Source organism: Phasianus colchicus, chromosome Z (genome assembly GCF_987193195.1).
Source record: "Phasianus colchicus chromosome Z, bPhaCol1.hap1.1, whole genome shotgun sequence".
Lineage (NCBI taxonomy): Eukaryota > Metazoa > Chordata > Aves > Galliformes > Phasianidae > Phasianus > Phasianus colchicus.
The window spans coordinates 72935242-72955037 of NC_143476.1; the positions used below are offsets into that span (position 1 = coordinate 72935242).

Consider the following 19796-nt stretch of genomic DNA (forward strand, 5'->3'; position numbering starts at 1 on the left):
GGTGAAAGAGAAGATTCACAGTTTCTATGCATGCTTGTGATCTCCAAAAAGCTTGACGAACAGTAACTGCTATTGCAACTGCAGAGGAAAGAAATCTGCTTTGATGCTCATTTCAGACTTTATGCAAGCATATGCAGGCCACCCTTCGCTTTTTGGTCATTGCAAGACATTCAAACTGGTCAAATGGGTACAAGAACAGTGTTCTTCTAACATTAAATAGTTTACTTTAATAAAATTACAATGCTGTGAACAGTTATGAGCTGCTGAGTAGCCAACTTGTGTTCATCTACTTCTACGTTAAAGATGTGAATGACGGCATCCTGTGTTGTAATTCCTAAAAAGAAAATCTAATACTCTAAAAAAGGATGTACCTGTAACCCTACTAGAGATAACAGCCCATGGATTCTATATGTATTTATGCAAAATTTATGTTTTGAAAGCTTGCTGTACTCTCCAGACAGTGGCAGTTTAAAAATACCTTTTATTGCAGTCTGATTGAGAAACAAATTCTCAGTGGTCGCTGAGATTTAAAAAGCTCTGCCAAATGCTCTGGCACCTAGTCCCCCAGCAAAATATATCTAACATGGCCCCTATTTCTAGCTCACCAAAAAGCCTTGCAAATGGTATCTCATGAAAGCAGCACAAAGCCCCAAACAGATAATACACCTTTATAAAGAACCTCTGTTTTGTAAATTAATCTACAATAAACTTACTGGAAAAAAGCAATATCACAATCCTTTTTCCAACAAAGGTGCAAATAAAGTTAGTACAAGCACCACTTCTGGAATAGCTGGTGGATGTCTGGTGCTCTGGCATGTAGAAGCTTATTCCCAACTGTTCTTTTAGTTTGTTTTGGTCTATCAGATTCAACAAACTACTTTCTACCAATTACTGCGAAAATGTGAAGAAATCCAGGAACGAAGTACCAAATATTTTCTGTAAATGCACGAAAACCTATTTGAAACAGGGATTTAGCATGTATAAAAGGGAATTTAGCAAGTAGATATGAAATGGTACAATACCTTGTATATTAAATAAAAACAATGCATGAAGATAAACAAAACGGCAGTCATGCGGGGAAGAGAAATGGGCAAGTGACAGCAAGGGTATGAATTGTAAATGAAATGGAAGTTACAGCTGTGGAGAACATCAACTAAGCAATATGACCCAACAAAGCAGTGTAACATTCTGGTTTGAATGATTAATTATGTTTCAATTATACATCATTCATAAACTCTCACTTTCCATTTCATTTTTATTTTTCTTTTTACAGTATAAATCAAATTATTGCAGCCAGCTGTATTAAAGGAGCTAATGCTATTCTTTTTTTTAATGAATTTTAATAAATTTTACAAAAGGATTTCAGGTTTGAGATTTGCCAAGAATATATTGTATATTTAGTCACATACAAGGACTGACCACAATTACAGCTAATACTATGCACTGTACTTGAAAGATTAGAGAATACCAGTAAACTATTTTATTTGCCTTTTACTACAGAGTATAGAGAAATAAAAACAAGAGCACGACTTCTGAAGTAAAGGGCACAGGTCATATGTTATTCATTCTATCATGAAAGTTGTGAAATTACACTTCACAGCTGTGCTTGCACTATTTGTTATAGCCTGAGACAGAACATTTGAGAGCAAAAGAAAGGCATCAATAAAGTCCAATGTCCACAGACAGGAAAACAAAACAAAGATGCAGATACATCAATATCCCACAAAAAATAAACTCCCGCTATGGTTCAATTCCTCATTCTCATCTGCAAAGCAATTACACAACTCCTAGCAGCATCTAAGCTAGATGCAAACAGATTTCCGAACATTTAAGACATGAGACACAGTTAGACTCCATCTAAGCATGCCAATGTGGCTCTCAAGTTGGTGGTGTGGTCTATATTTTGCTTTAACAGCCCAAGTACCATCTAAGTGGCCCTATCTGCACACACTGAAGTCAACTTGAGTCATACTGAATCTGATAATTCTGTTAAAAAAAAAAACCAAAAAACTCTCTCTGCTCATCCAGCAGGTGAAGTAACATTACTTGGGTATTCTCACATGCTTCAAAATAACAAAACAAATGCTTATAGAAGCTTAGTTATTGTTGTTGTTCAGGTTAGGAGTACTGTTTTGATATATTTTTTTTTTTTTTAATTTTATTACATCAAATAATACTTTCTAAAAAGTACAATCTCTTTGTGGACTAAGACTCATAACACAGAATCCTTCAAAAGCTTTAAAAAAAAAAAAACATGTTTGAATTAACTCTTGCTTTATACTGCTAACTACTTTTTAACCTCTGCTTCAGAAGATTGCATCTTTATGCTCGACTGTCCACATTACAGTCACTGCTGAATGTGTTTTCCAATAATACTCATACAGAAGGGAAAAAAAACCTTTTAGCTGACTTTGGTCAGGTCAAAAGTGGTACAAGCAGTGAAGAAAGAAGAAAACTTTCACAAAAAACAACGTATTGCAACAATGTCTCGTTCTCTTTCAGAACTATTTAGAATACTAAATACTACACTACTGCTGTAGTCCTTTAAAGCACCTTTTTGAAAAATGGATATTAGGGAAGTTGTAATCTCTCAAAGATGATGATAATTATGATAGTGTTTCTACTAAAAAGGAGGTACTACAACATTTAAAAATTTTCCCCATCCATCTGCTTCAGTGGAAACACAAAGGGAAAGCAAGACACAAAAAAATTCATTTACAGAAGATACATCTGTTCAATTATATTACGACATTTGTCTCAACATCCTTTCTTACTAATTGTTTTGACAACCTCAACTTGTTTATGCAAATGCATACTTCCTTTTCAAATGACCAACATAACAGAACTCCTTACTCAAAAACAATTTCAGGTCTTGCACAACCTCACATCTGTGTGTGTGCCTATGAAAGCGATGGAGCAAATGTGTGTTGAAGAGATTTCTACCCCTAACAGAGATGATCTACTTTTGCACATTTTGTTATCATTCATTCTCAATCCTGGGAATTTATTATAAAATCAAATTACCTATAGGATACCTTCTGTAATTACCAGTAAGAGTCTTATTTCTCCACTTAAGGATACTTCTGATTTTTAGCAGAATTTTACATAACATACAGATTAGTAAATGTACATTTAAGTATCAATTTTTAGTTCAAATCAATTAAACTGAGATATCATTTCCTTCTGGCTGCCTGTATTTTTCTTTAATCCCAGTGAGTGTAGGACCTTATTACAAGTAATTTGCTACTATAAGGCTAAGGAAAAAAATGCTAGCCTCACAATTTCTGTCATTTTTCCCTCACTTCCCCTGTAGGCTGCTACTGTTTATGGCCTTTATGGAAATCAAAATTCAATCAGTAGCTGCAAATTTCATGAGACGTCCATCTTCAGGCTGAATTTCCAACTGAGTGTCAAAACAATCCGTGGATTTCTTCCTGATGAAGCATACTTTGAATTGTAAATTTCTGCAATTTTCCCATGTTAGAATTTGAGCTGCACTAAAACAGAGCTAGCCCAGATACGGAGCCTGCAAGCTTTGAGACAGGTCATTTTTCCTCCTCATTCTCACTGTCATTGAAAGGGTTAAATAACCCATTGAAAATGGCTTGTTTAAAAAGCCTTTTATATTAAAAAAAATACCAAATCTCTTTTTCTATTCCTTTTAGTTATAGCATAAAATAGGAAGGCCTTCTGTATGTTCCAAAGGCTTCTCAAATCAGCTCTGTGAACTCTATTCATTTAGGAGTATTTTGCATGGGTAAAAAAAATTAGAAATTGGCTGCAGTAAAACTTAAAACAATTTCGCATAGTGTCAAAATTGTCAAATATTCAAGGAGGAAAAATTCACTTCGCAGTGAAAGGTTGCTTCTTCTAAATCTTCACATTAACTGCTGAAGGAAAAAGGAAAATACATAAGTAAATATCTAAGACTGAAGCAGTTAGTATAATTTTCAACAGTTTTCTCTTAATGCAGTGAAGCAAAATAAGATTTCTCATTCTATTACTGCAGTTTAAAAAGCACACATAGCCTATCCACTGTAAAATAGCAACCCAAGTTGCTTTAAAAGAATACTTGTTTTTCTCTTCTGTAGACATTACCATGAAATATCTAAAACAATACCACTTTGCTAATTTGCAAGCAGACTAAATAATCCAGTTATTACATACCCATTTCCTTTCCATATAAAGGAATACCATTCCAATGAGAAACTCCCTAATAAAAAACAGTGTATATATTTATTTGCTAAGGACTACCTGCCTTCTATTTGTTTTCTCCTCTCCTGGGATGAATGTGTGTGCTGAAGCCAGCGGCTGGGAGAAAATATTGTATATCACCAACACAAGAAATTATGATTTTGTTTCAGATGTTTCAATAAAAATACTATCTCCCAAAACAAAGGCCGGATATTCAGTTCACACAAGAATTCAATAGGGCACCTGCTTCTGTATACACAAAACTTAAAGTTTATTTTTATAATGAGGAAAACAAGCTAAAAGTGGGCAGCTACAGAATAATTTCCTTGCTGAAGACTGTTGATGAGGTGTTAGTACTTTTTTCCAACTGAAGCATTAATTTGGTGAAGCCTCTCTTGCACGTGCCAGGTGACCTTCACTACATTCTCTTACATGAACTGGATTGACCGATGACTTGAATGAACTTCCAAACTCAGGAAACTAGCTGACCCTTACAACTTCTGTAAATGGTTTTTAACCTTGATTTGTTGAATTAAAAAAAAATATATATATATATCGAAACCAAACAAAAAAAAACCAACTGAACAAGAGCAACAAATGAAACAGTGAGAGAACTATTCTGTCAAAAAGCAGGTTTATTTCAACAACTAGCCCAAGGTAAGAAAGCTGGCTTGCAGCTGGTAAGGGGCCACATGCTAGTTAGGTGAAATCTTAACGCTGCGCAAAATAAGCAGATCAGTAGGGCAACTTGCTCAGAGAAGACTACTTGAGCTTTCTTTTAGACCACACTCATTAAACTAGTCCACATAAGCTTGTTATTAGAATGCAAATTCCATAATCAGCTTGACAAAAAAAAAAATAATAATAATAATAAAAACACCCCTAAATATTACTTCAGTAGATCTCTTTTTGCTTCATGGAATCACAACATCCAAGACCAAATATTGCTCAGACTTTATTTCAATTTCATAGTCAAATATTTATTAGTTTTACCAGCAAGACAAAAGCACACCTTAATTTCTTCTTTAATGCCAGTCAATTGGCATAGTGAAGCAGATGTTCTCTAACACACAGCATTTCCAGTCACAGGTTTTAGCACTTGAGTTACAGATTCTGTCTCGTAGGGTAGATAGTAAAAATGACAATTACTGAATGTATTTTAATAGCTTTCACTCTAACAGTTTCAGGAATATTGCACTCTCTCATTACACTTATCTATGGAGGTTGCCAAAAAGGACAGGAGGTATAACAAGAAAATCTGTGTATATTTGACAAAGTATCTAGAGAAACACCACCAATAGTGCTTACTACAATGTTTACAATGCACAGGCACCAGGAATCCATTCTAAGCATGTTTATCCATCGTGATTTGCCATTTTTTGATCACTCAGCTTAAATTTAATTTTATCTCACATAATTCAGAATGTAGTACTCAGATATATTTCATATGTGCAATTCTGCAATATCATAAAACGTTCCTAAAATCAAGGCCATCACAGGCTAAATAAAATGTTTTCATTCGCTGAGGGGTTGGAAACAGATAATCTTTGAGGTCCATTCCAACCCAAGACATTCCATGATTATGTGATTACAATTAAATGTGTTAAATAACCTAGCAATATAGACGTATATGAAAATACTCAAGCCTTAAATGCATAACACAAGGTAACAATTTTAAAATACAGGCACATTTTCAGTAAGGGTACAAATATCAAGCCAGCAGATGACTGTGTCACTGTCAGAATCAAGAACAAACAACATCTCACTGCATCTAAGTAGAATCCTCTCCTTCCCTCACTTCTTTTGAGGTAACTTTGAATCACAGAATCACCAAATTAGGTAAAGATCTCTAAGATCATCCAGTCCAACTGCCCACTCACCACCACTGAACTATCTTCCTTAGTACCACGTCTATGTGTTTCTTTAACGCCTTCAGGGACAGTAACTCAATCACCTCTCCAGGCAGCCTGTTCCAGCACCTGACCACTCTTCTGGAGATGAAATTTTTCCCAACATCCAACCTGATCCTCCCCAGGTGCAATTTAAGACCGTTCCCTCTCATCCTATCACTAGTTAAGCAGGAGAAGAGGCTGACCTCCACCTCGCTACAACCTCCTTTCAGGTAGTAAACTTTTATAGTAAATGCTAATATTTGTAGATAGGATGCCTGAACGGTATTCTACTTCTCTCCATTAAGACACTGCTTCCAAATTTGTAAGTCAGTGTGGCTGTCCACCTTCACTCACTATTCTGGAGTACAAATATTTTCTCTAAATTCTAAAACAGTATCCGAAAGCTTTTAAAGCAACTGGCACCATCTAGAGGTCTTTTTGAAAGTAACTTACACACCTCTGAAACATTTGGTCATCCTACTGTCAACTGTTGGTAGGCTTAGTTAGTCATAACTCTAAAGTTTTTATTCCTATTCTGAATGTAATGTGTTACCATTCCTCACTACTGAGAGGTCTCTATGTTTGTACTTACTTAGTTTGTCTCATAATTATTTTCTCCATTCAATTTCTTTTTTTAGCACCTGTCAAACATCTTTTAGGTACTATCTAAATACCTGCCAATACTGATATGCAGGAAACTTTTCTGTGGTCTGCCAGATGTATATTATTTGTTAGAGGTCTAATGTTTCTCATATGAAAAACAAAAACAATATTCTTATGAGCAGTTTCTCCATTTAAAATATTTTGCAGTCTCTCACATTTTCTAACATTCTAACATTCTGTATGCAGAATCAAGGCTAACAAATAAAGCAGTATTCAGTAAATCACAAGCTCTGGTCTTAGAATAGAAAGTTTTCTTAATTCACAGAAATGTAACCTCCATCATCTGTGAGCTTCTTCAGCATGGCAGAATGAATGCTGCTGGAAGTTTCTTGGGAAGCTATCCTGAAGTAAGGAGTATATAACACTATTCAGCAGTATGCACGTACAAAAGAGCAGATTATTTGTAAAAGGGTAAAATGCTACTGATACTTGTGAATTGTCACTAATAGAGAGGTTTCTATACCCTTCACACTTGGAGAGTGCGAGGAGGAAGGAAGGAGAAAGTCTACTGAATACTGCATACACATCATAATTTTCCTTAGTGGGATAGGTACTGCATGGTTGAAAAAAAATATGGAAAAAAAACCAACAACAACCTGTCCCAAAGTGTAATTATTTTCAGTCAGAACGGTACCATGAGACGTCAGGAGGCGTGGAAGAAAACAAGCAAGAAAATCAACAGATCATGCTGTCAATTTTAGATATTATAATGTTTTTCAGAGATAAAAATATTTTGTATGATGATTGAACAGATGGAAATTCTCATTTTTGAACTAGACTGATACGTCAGATTAAACTGAGAGCTACTCCCATTCAAGAAACAGACATGCCATTTCCAAAACAATGAAATTAATTTTGCAGAGACAAAACTGACATTATTATATCACATTATATCTTTATGAAACACTTTAAATTGAATGTTGAAAAAACAACAGGCATTAAGGCACAGTAGAATAATGTGAGAAAAAAATAATAGTTCCTTCCTTGGGGATGGGTAGGAACACCTCTGCAGGGCTAAGGTTCTCCATAATCTCTTCTGCAAGTACAGTTCTGTTCTCTTCCTCTCTGATTAGATTGCTTTAAATGGCAGTTATAAATAGACTGAACCCTAAAAATCTATCACTGCCCAACATTTAAGCTACCATTGAAAAGTACTTTTCATGCCCCTTAAAATGCTTATTTTTAACTATAACCATTTCAAAAGAAAATCTGATCCAAGTCTTTATCTTCTGCTACCTTATTTCCAATATACAATTAGTCTTTCATGACACTTATCCTAGAATACGTCAACAATACTGCACTCAAAACAGACAAACAACAAAAAAAATCACAAATCATTCTTGCTATGGTTACATTTCTCTCTCTTGTGCAACTTTATTGACTTCCAGCTTTTTCTGCTGTGTCAGCATTCTGAACAGCAAGATGAGCTACAATGCTCCAGTGCTAACTAAACAGGATTTGTGGGAATTTTTCCAACAGCTGCTATCAGAAATACATAACTCCAAGCCTGTAGCACTGCCTGAAGTTGTGACCAAAGTGCAGAATCCAGCACTTGGTTTTGCATTTAGTTTTTGGTGGAATGAGAAACAAAAAAAAGCTCTCTACAGATTATTAAACCACAGTAAGAAAGAAAAAAATATTTGAGATTTCCTAACACTATTAATACTCCAAGGAAGATATACAGGCACCATCACAGTAAACAGGGCTGGCAGAAACAATGAGCAGAAATCATCACTCCAGCTGCGCTGCATGGAGCAATATCAGTGTAACAGCACAGATGTCTATAATCCACTTAGCAGCGTGTATAAATCCACACCTGATCAACACAGAACAAACGACCTGGCAACTGTAATTTTAGCATTATGTAATGCCTAACAGTATTTTGTCTAAACACTTCAGTAAATCTACTCTGCCTACGCAGCCAGGAAACCAGCCTGTGAAGCTATGCCTACTTTCAGGGCTTGCCCTCCAATTGAGGAATAACAAAAACATTTCAAAGTAAAGAAAGCAAGAATTATTTCCTCTCCACACCCAACTAGAAAGAGGGCTTGAATTTGCACTGTATAGATCAACACAGAACAAAGCATCACACAGAATTGCCTTTGGATTCCACTATGCTCCAATTATAATAACGAATTTAATTTCTTCTAGTTCGCATGATTCAATTACATCTAATTCCCCAATTACCTTTAGTAAGCTGCATTAGTACTTCAAGCTATGCCATCCCTTACCATTACAGAAAGATTTCTTTCATGAACTCTTTGCACCAACGGTAGTGCATCTACAATGATCCAAGAACAAATGAGGAAGGGAACACAATCTCTTTCAGCTCCAAAGAGGCCAGAATGTGCGAGTAAATGTATTTTAATCAACAGCTACTTCATTTCAACTATCAGAGGTAACGTAGCTTTGTGAAAGCATTTCTATAACACTCACGATTAAAAATAAGCAAGCAAACTGTAAAAAATTTCTACAAACTATGGACTACTGAATGTATTCCAGCTGCAAGGCAAGTATATGAAAGTTTGAAAGCAGAGCCTGAAATGATCGATTAACACATATTTAAACATTTTAACATTCCAAACTTTTAAGCCAGAGCAATTCCAGTTAACTTCTTCAAGTTGCGTATGATTTTTTTTAAAATGTTTTGGGAGGAAAAAAAGCATTCAGAATAACAGTTTTTCCATCAGAACAGACTGATAAACTCAACCAAGGAAAAAACATAAATCCCTAAAAGTTTTTATTTTCACCACCACTTGATTCATTCTTCCCCTTATCAAAGTGGGTGCAAGGAGGAAAGTAAATTCGGTTAGGCGCAATGGTAGGCTCCAAATGATCTTCATGATATGGTCCACAATTCACTGCACTATGATTTTCATTGCAGCAGGCCTCCAGACAGAAACTAGATCATTCTTCAGATGTATCGTTAGGACAATATCTTAGATATCTCCATCTTCCCTCAGTACAACACGCGGTTTTGTTCCTTCCTCATCCCTCCCCCAAAAGTATACTGGTTGCAAGGAGATGATTTCTGTGGTAAACTAGTAATATTAACAGCTATGCAACCATGTGACAAAACTCAATCCAGAATTTTTGTAAACTCTTTTAAAGATCACAAGATACTCATATTATACATATATTATGTATCTTAACAATTTTCAAATGCACTACTACAAGATATTCTGATGATTACTCTTCAAACAAAAGCTTACTACATATTTGCACATACACTAAACAAAGCTTAGAGACAAACTTGGCCAGACAGCCAAATGCAGAGCCATCACTCAGGAGGGAGTTCAGGACGTGTTGCTGGTGAAGCTCTTTCCCTCCCTGCACAGAGTAGATGCAACTGATTACATGATGCATCTGTGACCTATGCTCATTCCTTATTTAAACTGCCTGCTCACTAGCTGGTATGTTAATAAAGCAAAATACTAAATATACACTACATACACTTCAAGTCTCTGCTGTACATTACACTTGTTCTGCAGCTTACTAATATAATTCGAAACCCTAGATCTCTATACAGATCACGTTTACTACACATTCATATTTCTGCAGTGATTAAGTTCCAAGGATGAAATGTGGGCAAGACTGCTAATGGTTTCAAAGGAAAGCAACAAAAGCCCTCAGACAGACGCTTTTTCCTGCCACTTTGGAGTCACAACAGACTCACTTGTAGTAACCAGTGGAATAATGTACTGGTGAGTCATACTGCTTTTAATTATATGGTTAGGAAAAGAAAGCGCAAACAAGTCAGTACAAGTACCCTACAGTTATTTTAACACTTAGAAGAGATACATCTAGACAAACACGTTTGCAACAACCATCAAAATGACTGCACTGAAACATATTCTTCGCAGCTACCAAAATGGCTATTGTTTACAATCCTGCAGGTGGCTGCTATTTAAGAGAATGTGATTGTTAAAACTATCTATCTCAGATTGTATCAGCTATTGAAAATATTTTTACATACACAAAAAGAAACAGAAAAAGTTAGTAGAAATATATTTTAACTTCCCTTGTGTTCATTTCTTGTCTTTGGCCACCAGACATTAAAAGAAAAAAAAACAAAAAACAAAACAAAACCAGACAAAAATAATAACATGCACAGAGCATGAGTGAATACAGGCTCTCACATCAAAGCCTGAATAATTAAAAGTAACAAATGTCCAGCATCCAGCATATAAAACTTCACGCTGGTAGGCAAAATCATCATGGTCAGCATCTTTGTATACATCAGTGCATGCACCAAAGATTATAGCCAGGCATGGCAACACACAAAAAGAAAGTTAGTGCACATACATATTATTACTTATTGCTATTTGTGTTTTAAAGTTGGTGAGCTGAACATACCATGCATGTTGTCAACTCACTGCTGGCAGCTGAAGGAAAAAAACATATCGCTGCACCCAAACACTGTTTTTCAAATATTAATGTTTTTATAATCTGCAGTAAGCTCTTCGCAGTGTAACTGCTTTGCTACATAACATACCAGACATACTGAAAAGCTGTTTTGTCATTCCAGAATTATTTTCCTCAAAGCTGGTAGTCTGCAATGCAAGTTTAATTTCTGTACACATAAACATACAGTTATTTTAGAACTCGGCTTCCCTTAGGTAGTCTCAAAGGAAAGCTCTATTTCATGAGTTCTGATTATAAGTTGTTTCTGAAACTATGTTGCCACCATCTGGACAAACTGAACCTTTTCAGCTATTACTGGATGTTGTGATAAAAACTCCCACAGGAGAAATCACTTTTTCAGTGCTTTTATTTTAATATTCTAAATAATTAATTCCCTCAACATTTGGTAACAAAGTCATTGATCCAAATTCGAATGCTGAGTTTCTTTACCTGAAAATTAGATGTCTCCAACTAAAACATATATAACCTTTCCACCAATGCTTAAAAAGCCCAGTTTGAATTTTTTTTTTTTTAATGTGCACCAATAATCTGTACAGTTATCTACAATGCTTTATAATCACTTTACACATGCTTCTTACCATCAGGATCTGTTTCTGCTTCTTCCTTGGGTTTCACTTTTGTTCACAAGAAAGGTAAATATCAAATGGAAAGTGTTAGCTTTAACCTCGGAAGATCAGCTTTAGAGAGGAGATGTTTTCCTTCCATAAAACATTACAAGAATGCTTCAATCCAGTCTTCAGCAAATCCTATTTTATGTATCATGGCATTTTGCAGCAAATTTTGAAAGACAGTAGAAATTCTGCTCTACACTTCTGATGCACAGGAAGGTAACAGACTACATAAAACAGATCAATCAAAATTCCTCTAATCCCTATGGAATTATATTTTTTATTCATTAAAAAATGTATATGTTTCTATTAAAGTCAAGACAGGCTACACACTTCCTGTAATTGAGTAATTACAATCTTCTTAAACAGATTTTTATTTGCACATTTCTGGCTTTTCATAATAAACTATACCCCACATAAAGATTTTTTATGTGAACGTAAGCAGGTATTCCACATGAAAAGGTTTCCCACAGAAACTTTGCCACTTCTGCCTCACAGTACTGACAAGAATACTGGGAAATGAGTCTTACATACCAGATTTCATCTTAAAGCTCAGATCATATCACAGGCTCAGGCAATACATGTCCCTTAATGCAAAGTTTATGTAACATATACAGACTTAGATATAGAACATTTCATGTCTTCTTCCTGCTATTCCTGGTAAGCTACAACACCAAGCTGAGTCTAACCTTGGTCAGTTGTTTCATACAGAGAAATGCTTTAAGCATTTAAACTCATCTCTTGTTGCTAAATGACTCTTCTAACTCCTACATGCCAGTATTTCATGGGATTGCTCATTTCAACTATGAGTCTTTTTAATAAATGACAGTACAAATTAAGGAAATGTGTTTAAATGTAAGTTGTCTGAATAAGTCTTTAGAAAAGATAAGAAGTACAAAACTGACCTAAAATGTTCAAGATTCTGTAGCCAGATATACAGTTAGAAAAACTACATTGATAAATCTAGGCTGTTTAGAAAAATGCTTGTCTGTGATACTGAAATGAGCCATTAATCTCCACTACCCATCCATCCACTCCCATCTTCTATCACACCCAACTGAAGACTTGCAACTGAAGAGTTATCTCAGATTTAATGAGCTATGCTGAATGTTTGTCTCATGACAAGCAAAAAGCAGTTGTAATATTTAACCATTTTCATCACTTACAACTAATCCTGTAGGAAAAAAAAAAACACTTGCATAATGTTATTAAATAGAGTCACCTTTTCTACAAATGACCCTACGTTATTTAAGTGTCAAAGGTCTGACTTTTCTCTGAAGGTGATTTTCTTCTCTGATAAATATCACACAACGTGCCTTCAGTTCTCCTGCATCTGAATTTCCATACTTCAAGAAAATTAACTACCCTAAATCTCACTAATTATTTTGTACTTCTGTGGGCAGAACCATTCCCTCAGAGTCCTTCCCCTGTACCGAAGCTCATAATTTTTTCTCAACTTCTTTTCTATTTCTAGCATTGCCTTCTCCTACTCAATCTACTAACTCCTCATTCTTCCATTTTAGGAATTTTTGACACTTGTCTCTTTCATTGGAATTAATACAAGCACCCTCAGAACTGCTCAGTCTTACATCTTCCTTGCTTTCCATTCCAAATTGTCAAGTGTTTCTCTGTTCACTCAGGAGAACTAAGAAACTCTTCATGCACATATTTTTGCCATTACTTCCAGACCTTTGCAAAATAATGCAAATAGCTGCTAAAATTAGAACCTTTGCATGCCACTGAAGGCTGGAAACCACAGTGATTCCCTATACTACAAATACATTCAAGTTGCTAAAAATAATATAATAACCTAAGAATTCAAATACTGTCAAAATTAGGAGTGCAAGACATTTGACTGGAAACCAGTAGAGGTTGGCTCCATGTAAGCTGACCACATTCTGATTTTGACTGACACATCCCAGATCTAGGATACTTCTGAGACTACACCAACAGTGTGATTTGATTCAAGGCAGTTGACTCTACTTATCTACTTATCACGTGCCGATTTGGATCTCAAAGTAGGTTGTGTATACAAATTGTTGCTTTGATTTGGTCAGGTTTGTTTGTTTGTTTTGTCTGTTGGTTTGTTTTGCCATTTGTTTATTTTAAAGATGGAATCCTCATTTTGAAACATTTCAAAACCTAACAAGATACTGGGTGCCAAGACAGTATGGTGGCCAAGTGCACGTCATTTGCACTTCTTCCCTCTCCTCCCTCCTTCCCCTTGCAAACTTCGAACTAGACATACTGCAGACATTTAGTTCTGAGAAGCAGACAGAACGTTATAAGTAAACTCTCTGAATCACATGTTGAAAAACTTGAGGAAAACTTGAAATTGACCACACAGATCCATTGATCTGCCTGTTTCACTCCTTACTAAGGTAGACAAGGCCCCAGCAATCAAGGGAGCTGGAGAACCAGGACTGAGTAAAGAAAACGACAACTGAAAGATACAGGACATCAATTATTTGCATCACAAGCTCCATGCAATTCTATTCTAACCTCCATCAAAGATCAGCACAGACCATAAGAAAGCTGGCAGACAGCTTTTGCTTAAAACACATGAAGACACAAGATATTGTTTGCATACTCTATTCTTGCCCCCAGCTGAAGCTAGAATCCCTCTGCCAGTCTGAAACAAAGGCAAGCCCCAGGTCTGGGTCTTGAGAAAAAGCAGCTATTCATCTGTGTCTGAAACCACGAACCTCTTTAAGGATATCTGTTCATTACTTGGCACTGTCATCATCTGAAATATTTCTTCCCCACATCTCATTAAATCTGAAATTCACTGGTTTTCAATTATCGCTATATTGGAATGCAAGGCATCTATGCTTCGACTGATAAGCAAGCACAGACACAGAGCATTGCACTGTATCTACTCCTCTGACTCTTGCGGCTGCTGTTTCGACTCCTTTTTCCACCCAGCCTAACAACTGAAGATTACATGAGTAAGAGAAGTTTTCAGTCTGTGAACTCTGCTCTATGAAGCCCTCTGAACTGGAATACAAATTTGTCCAGAATACAGACCATTTCCCTTACAATCCTTTTGTACACCTCTCAAAGTCACCATGAGCTGCAACGGAGAGAAGCTGAAAGAAAAGCAGAGAAAGCTTGGAATTGTCCCATTGTCATAGTAAGCCACAGGAACTACACACAGTGGACAAAGACACACTCCTATCACTCTTCCAGACGCTAGTCCAGCAGATGTATTCAATATCACTTCCAGGCCTTCAAAAAGCGTGCAACAAAACCAGTCAGGGAACTGCCAGGATGCAGAACTGCAGGAAACATGATTCGTGTCAGAAGGGGAGACGCGTGCCTGCCCTCGCACTGCAGGAAGGGCGCCGACCTGCAGGGCTGCAGCCTCACACCTTACGCTTCTGATCCACCGCACCACGGGGCACAGGTCTGCACGGGGAGCAGCCATGTAACACACCTCGTACAGCAAGCGGGCAAGAAAGGCCGTACATGGAGAGAGGTAGAGTGGCTGTACGCACTGCAGCACGTGCACTCACGCACCTTCAGACACGCCTCTTTCGTTAAATGACGCGGCGCCGAGCAGCGCCCGCGCAGCACGACGTGAGGACGCAGCGCAAGCACACCGAGGTTCCTCAAACCGAAACTCGGCGCTCTTCAAACCGAGCCACGGCCCGCAGCCGCCCGCCGCCCCTCCAAAGCCGCCCGCTTTCCGCCCTCGCGACCGCTCCGCGACCCGCGACGAGGGCGGGAGGCGTCACTCTGCCCTCCGCCGCCCGGGGCGGCGCCCTCAGCGCGGGGCGGCGTTCCCTGCAGCCCCCGCCCCGGACGCCGCGCCACTCGCGCTGCCGCGGGCTGCGCCACCGCGCTCGATCCGGGTCCCGGCGAGGCAACCCGAGGGGTGGCCCCGTGCCTACCTGCGCCGGTCTGGTGCTGAGGCACGCGGTAGTACTTGTTGCCGAACTGGTCGGTGCCCACCAGCTCCTTCCCCGGCCCCAGGAGCCGCAGGCGCAGTGCCCGCAGCGCCTGCCAGGCGCGGCCCATTCCTGCAGCGCGCGCGCGACTCCCCCCCCCCCCCCCCGCAGGCAGCTCCGCCCCCGCGGCGCCAATCACGTGGCCCTACTTCGTCATCTCCTCCCGCTCGCTGGCGGGCATGCCAGCAACACCGCTCGCGATTGGCGGAAGCCTTCCTACCTCCAGCCAATCTGGCCCAGCACAGGCCCAAGATGGCGGAGCGGTGTCGAGCGGCGGCGCCGTTCTACCATGTTGGGGTTTATTTCGGCTCGTCAGGCCGGGCTCGACGATCCCTTGCGGCTGCGCCGGGCTGAGTCCACCCGCAGGTAGCGGGGCCTGGGGGGAAAAAGGCTGAGGCGAGGCTGCGTGGGGCGGGCCCGCAGCTGCTGCTTCAAGCTTGGGGGCTGGCCTGAGGCGGGGCCTGGGGCCGTCCTCTCTTCCGCGCGGGCCGAGGGCCGGGCTTGCCCCACCGCCTGCCCCGGGAGCGGGGCGAGCTGGGGCGGAGCGGGTGGCAGTTCTCCAGCGTGACCTGGCGCAGCCGGCAGAGGCTGTACGGTACGCGCCGGTACTCATCTGGGAAGGGTTCGGTAGGATTTGTGTTGGCAGTTGGGAATTGCCCTAGAGCAAGCGGATGAGTGGGGTGTGAGTGGGTTGGATGCCGACGGCGATAAGGTGCGGCGCGGTGTCACCGCCTGTTCTGCCTTACCGCACTCAGGCTGTTTCCACTGACGTGTGACTATGCTGTGTTTCACGAAAAGGCGAGACCTAGGTGGTGCTGGGGCTCATGCATCAGCTCGACCTCGATTTTCTCATAACCACACCTGTTGGCTGCTGACAAAAGAGTTGGATGCAGGATTGTTGTTCTGTTTGTAAAAGCTTTTCTGGAAAGTGGTGATTGAAGTGAGGGGCTTATTGGTACAACTGTCAAAGACAGTAATGTGATGATACTTGGTCATTAGTAAAGAATCCGTTTTGCAGCTATTCTTCAACATAAACGAGGTAAAGCCAGTCTATGTGCAGTTACTTGCAGAACTGCATCTGTCAGCTGGAAGGATTTGTGTTTTGGATTCTCACACCAAGGTTGCTGTGTGTTACCTGTGTATTTGCCTTCAGTTGGGATTTTGTGACTGTGTATACAAAGAATCTATAATAAAAATAGATTATCAATATAAAGTATGGAATTTATAGTTGTAATTGGTGGAATTGCCCTAATTCAGGAAGCTCATTTCTGATTTGCATTGTATCAAAATAGGTACTTTGTGCCCTGTCAACTTCTCTGTTGCATTCACTGTTGAGAAAGTAGCAAAATGGGCACAGTTTATATTGCTGAAAAAACCACATACCTAACATTTTTACCTCCTCTGCATTTTTGTTTTGAATTAATAGGAATCACACATCGTCTTCAATAGATTTGAGGCATGTGATTGAAATTTAGTTCCAAAACATTTATTTAAGGTGAGATACTGCTTCAGTCTGAGCTCAGAATTTTAAGTATTCTGTGAATATCAAAATTCTCACATAATTCTATTCTATTCTACATATTTTGAACTAGCCTGAAGCATGTCTGTGCATACTGTTGATCATTCTGCCTCTAACAGTTCAAGCTTCCCACAGAAAGTATTACAAGATATTAGAATTTTTTCTGATCACTAGATCAGGAAACTATTGGAAGCTACACCATGTGGATAGTGTAGGCTTTTTTTTTCTTAAGAAGATATAACACACAAAGTAATAAACACATAAAGTAGTAGTAAAAGAGAATAGTGAGATTTATTAAACTAAAAAAATTTGTCCACTAGGTGTCCATAGTTCCAAGTAGGAGTGATGAAGCGTACTGAAGCTTGCAAGTGATTAATATTTGTCACAAAAATGACAAATACTTCTTGATGTTTACCCTATCTGTATTTTTTCAAACTACTTTCTTGTTTTGATGCTTCATGTGTTGGCCTCAAATGCAACTTTGATATTCCTTTGAGCCTGTCTTACAAATTTTCTTGCCTCTTAACTTCCAACAATACCAATGATAAAACACTTTTTCTGCCAAACTTTTAATCTTGTTTTGTGTCTCTGTAAGCTTATTTTGCAAGAATAAATAGATGGGGTGTTAGATGCACCGAGGGAGAATGAAATCATGCTGTGCACTGTATAGAGTTATAGTGATATCTTAAAAATCTGTTCATATTTTTCATCTCACTTTTCTGTTAAATTTTCTTCTATTTTTTTTTCAGGGTTCTAAATTTAGAATTAAATAAAGATAGAGATGTGGAAAGAATACATGGCAGTGGTATTAACACCCTTGATATTGAGCCTGTTGAGGGAAGATAGTAAGTATATACTTAAGTTTGGCAAAAATCATTTCACTATGTCTTGGCCATTATTTTATAGCAGAATCCTTAATTACATTTAGCAGGTTGAGATCTTACCTTTTGTAACCTGTGTGTTTTATTTATACTTTCAGCATGTTATCAGGGGGCTCAGATGGTGTTATTGTTCTTTATGACCTTGAAAACTTGAGCAGAAAACCAAATTACACATGTAAAGCACTTTGTTCTGTGGGAAGGTAAGTACTCAAAGAAAAAACTATTAAAAGTTAATATTGATATCCATTGTAAGACTAGCATCAAATTAACAGAGTAATATGCATGCTTATGTTTAGGATAAAGAGGCTTTATACTAGAAATGTTTGGTGATGGCTAGCGTTACAGATTATGTTTCTGGCATAAAGAGAAAAATTGTAGAAGCTTTGCAAAGATATATGTCATTTGCTACATAACAAAAGTTACTTGTTATATCTTTGCAATGAGTATTTATTAATATTCTTTGAGCAGGTCTCTGGCAGTTTCACTTTGGAGCTGTAGGAATATTCTTTGCATTCCACAGTATATATATATAATTTTATGTATTTTGGAGTAGTTATATGTTTAAACAAAGGAAAAATGATTTTGCATGATTGTTAAGCAGATGGGAAATAAAATCTGAGGTTTGTAGTTGTTGGTTTTATTTTCTCTCTGTTACTGGCTTTACAATTGCTTATTTTAAGTTCTCCAGTTAGCACCATGTAGTTGCAGTACTAATTAATACAGAACTTTTTAGGAATGTTTGAATGAGGACAGATGTGTTACTGAAAAAAATAGGTCATATTTTTCTGAAGACCCAAGGTATTACCATGCTAGTCGAAAGAATCAGTATAAAGACTCAAAACCTTTATTGCTGTGTGAGACCATTCTGCAGGTAGTGTAGGTTTGTAGATTATTGGCAAAATCTCTTTTTAATTTGTGCTTAGATATTCTGTTAGGTTAGGACTTTGTCTAAAAGTAACAATGACACATATCCAACTCTGTAAAAGATTAGTACCTGCATTTTCTCCTTGTGTTTTCCTAGCCTTTAAGTTATTTGCAGTTTAAGAACTTGGTGAGTAGTATCAACAAGCACAAAACATATCTATAACAGTAACAGCCTCAGATTGGTATGTTGGGCAATAATAATAATAATAAGAAGAAGAAGAAGAAAAGATTAATAGAACATAAATAAAAACAAATGCATAAGAACATAATCTGCTGCACTTGTGAAGTGTTGTGTGTGGGGGACTACTTGAATAAAATAACTTAAAATTGTAGTTAAGAGCTAGTAATGAATGTGTATCCCTGAACCTAAAAACAAAAGTGAATTCTGGAACAGACGCAGAAAACTGAAGAAACATGGACTGCTAACACACAGTATAAGAAAAATGATTAATCTGTACTAAAATCATGCTTTGTTTCCTTATCTGTCTAGTCAGTTGAAGCATTCCAAACTTGAAAATTCTATTTCAGTATGGCTAGTTGGCAGTCGGCCTCTTGAGTAGGTGCTTATTTATATAGATCCATCTTTTATTTCTCATCACTTGTACAGAAGATTAAATCATAGTAGTAGAATCTTATTTCATGTAGAACAATGTTCTGAATGATGTTGCTATTGTTTTTGCTTAAAGCTACTGTAGTAAGTTTTATGCCTTAAATTATTATTATGCTTTATTCCAAGTATC

General features: G+C 38.0%; 2 protein-coding genes across 4 annotated transcripts in view; one reads left to right on the plus strand and one right to left on the minus strand.

The window, feature by feature from the left end:
• The window catches only part of NDUFAF2 (NADH:ubiquinone oxidoreductase complex assembly factor 2), a 38887-nt gene extending 23057 nt beyond the window's left edge, over positions 1 to 15830 (minus strand). Inside the window, exon 1 of the mRNA XM_031605455.2 lies at positions 15676 to 15830. Coding sequence (XP_031461315.1) covers positions 15676 to 15802 — 127 coding nt within the window. The 5' untranslated portion in view covers positions 15803 to 15830. The remainder of the gene's footprint in view (positions 1 to 15675) is intronic.
• A 133-nt stretch (positions 15831 to 15963) lies between these two features.
• The window catches only part of ERCC8 (ERCC excision repair 8, CSA ubiquitin ligase complex subunit), a 35777-nt gene continuing 31944 nt past the window's right edge, over positions 15964 to 19796 (plus strand). The window contains exons 1-3 of one of the 3 annotated variants that reach the window (XM_031605449.2): positions 15964 to 16098; positions 18001 to 18096; positions 18231 to 18332. In XM_031605449.2, the coding sequence (XP_031461309.1) occupies positions 16022 to 16098; positions 18001 to 18096; positions 18231 to 18332 (275 nt within the window). In that variant the 5' untranslated portion in view covers positions 15964 to 16021. The other 2 variants (XM_031605450.1, XM_090130954.1) reach the window with 2 other exon arrangements.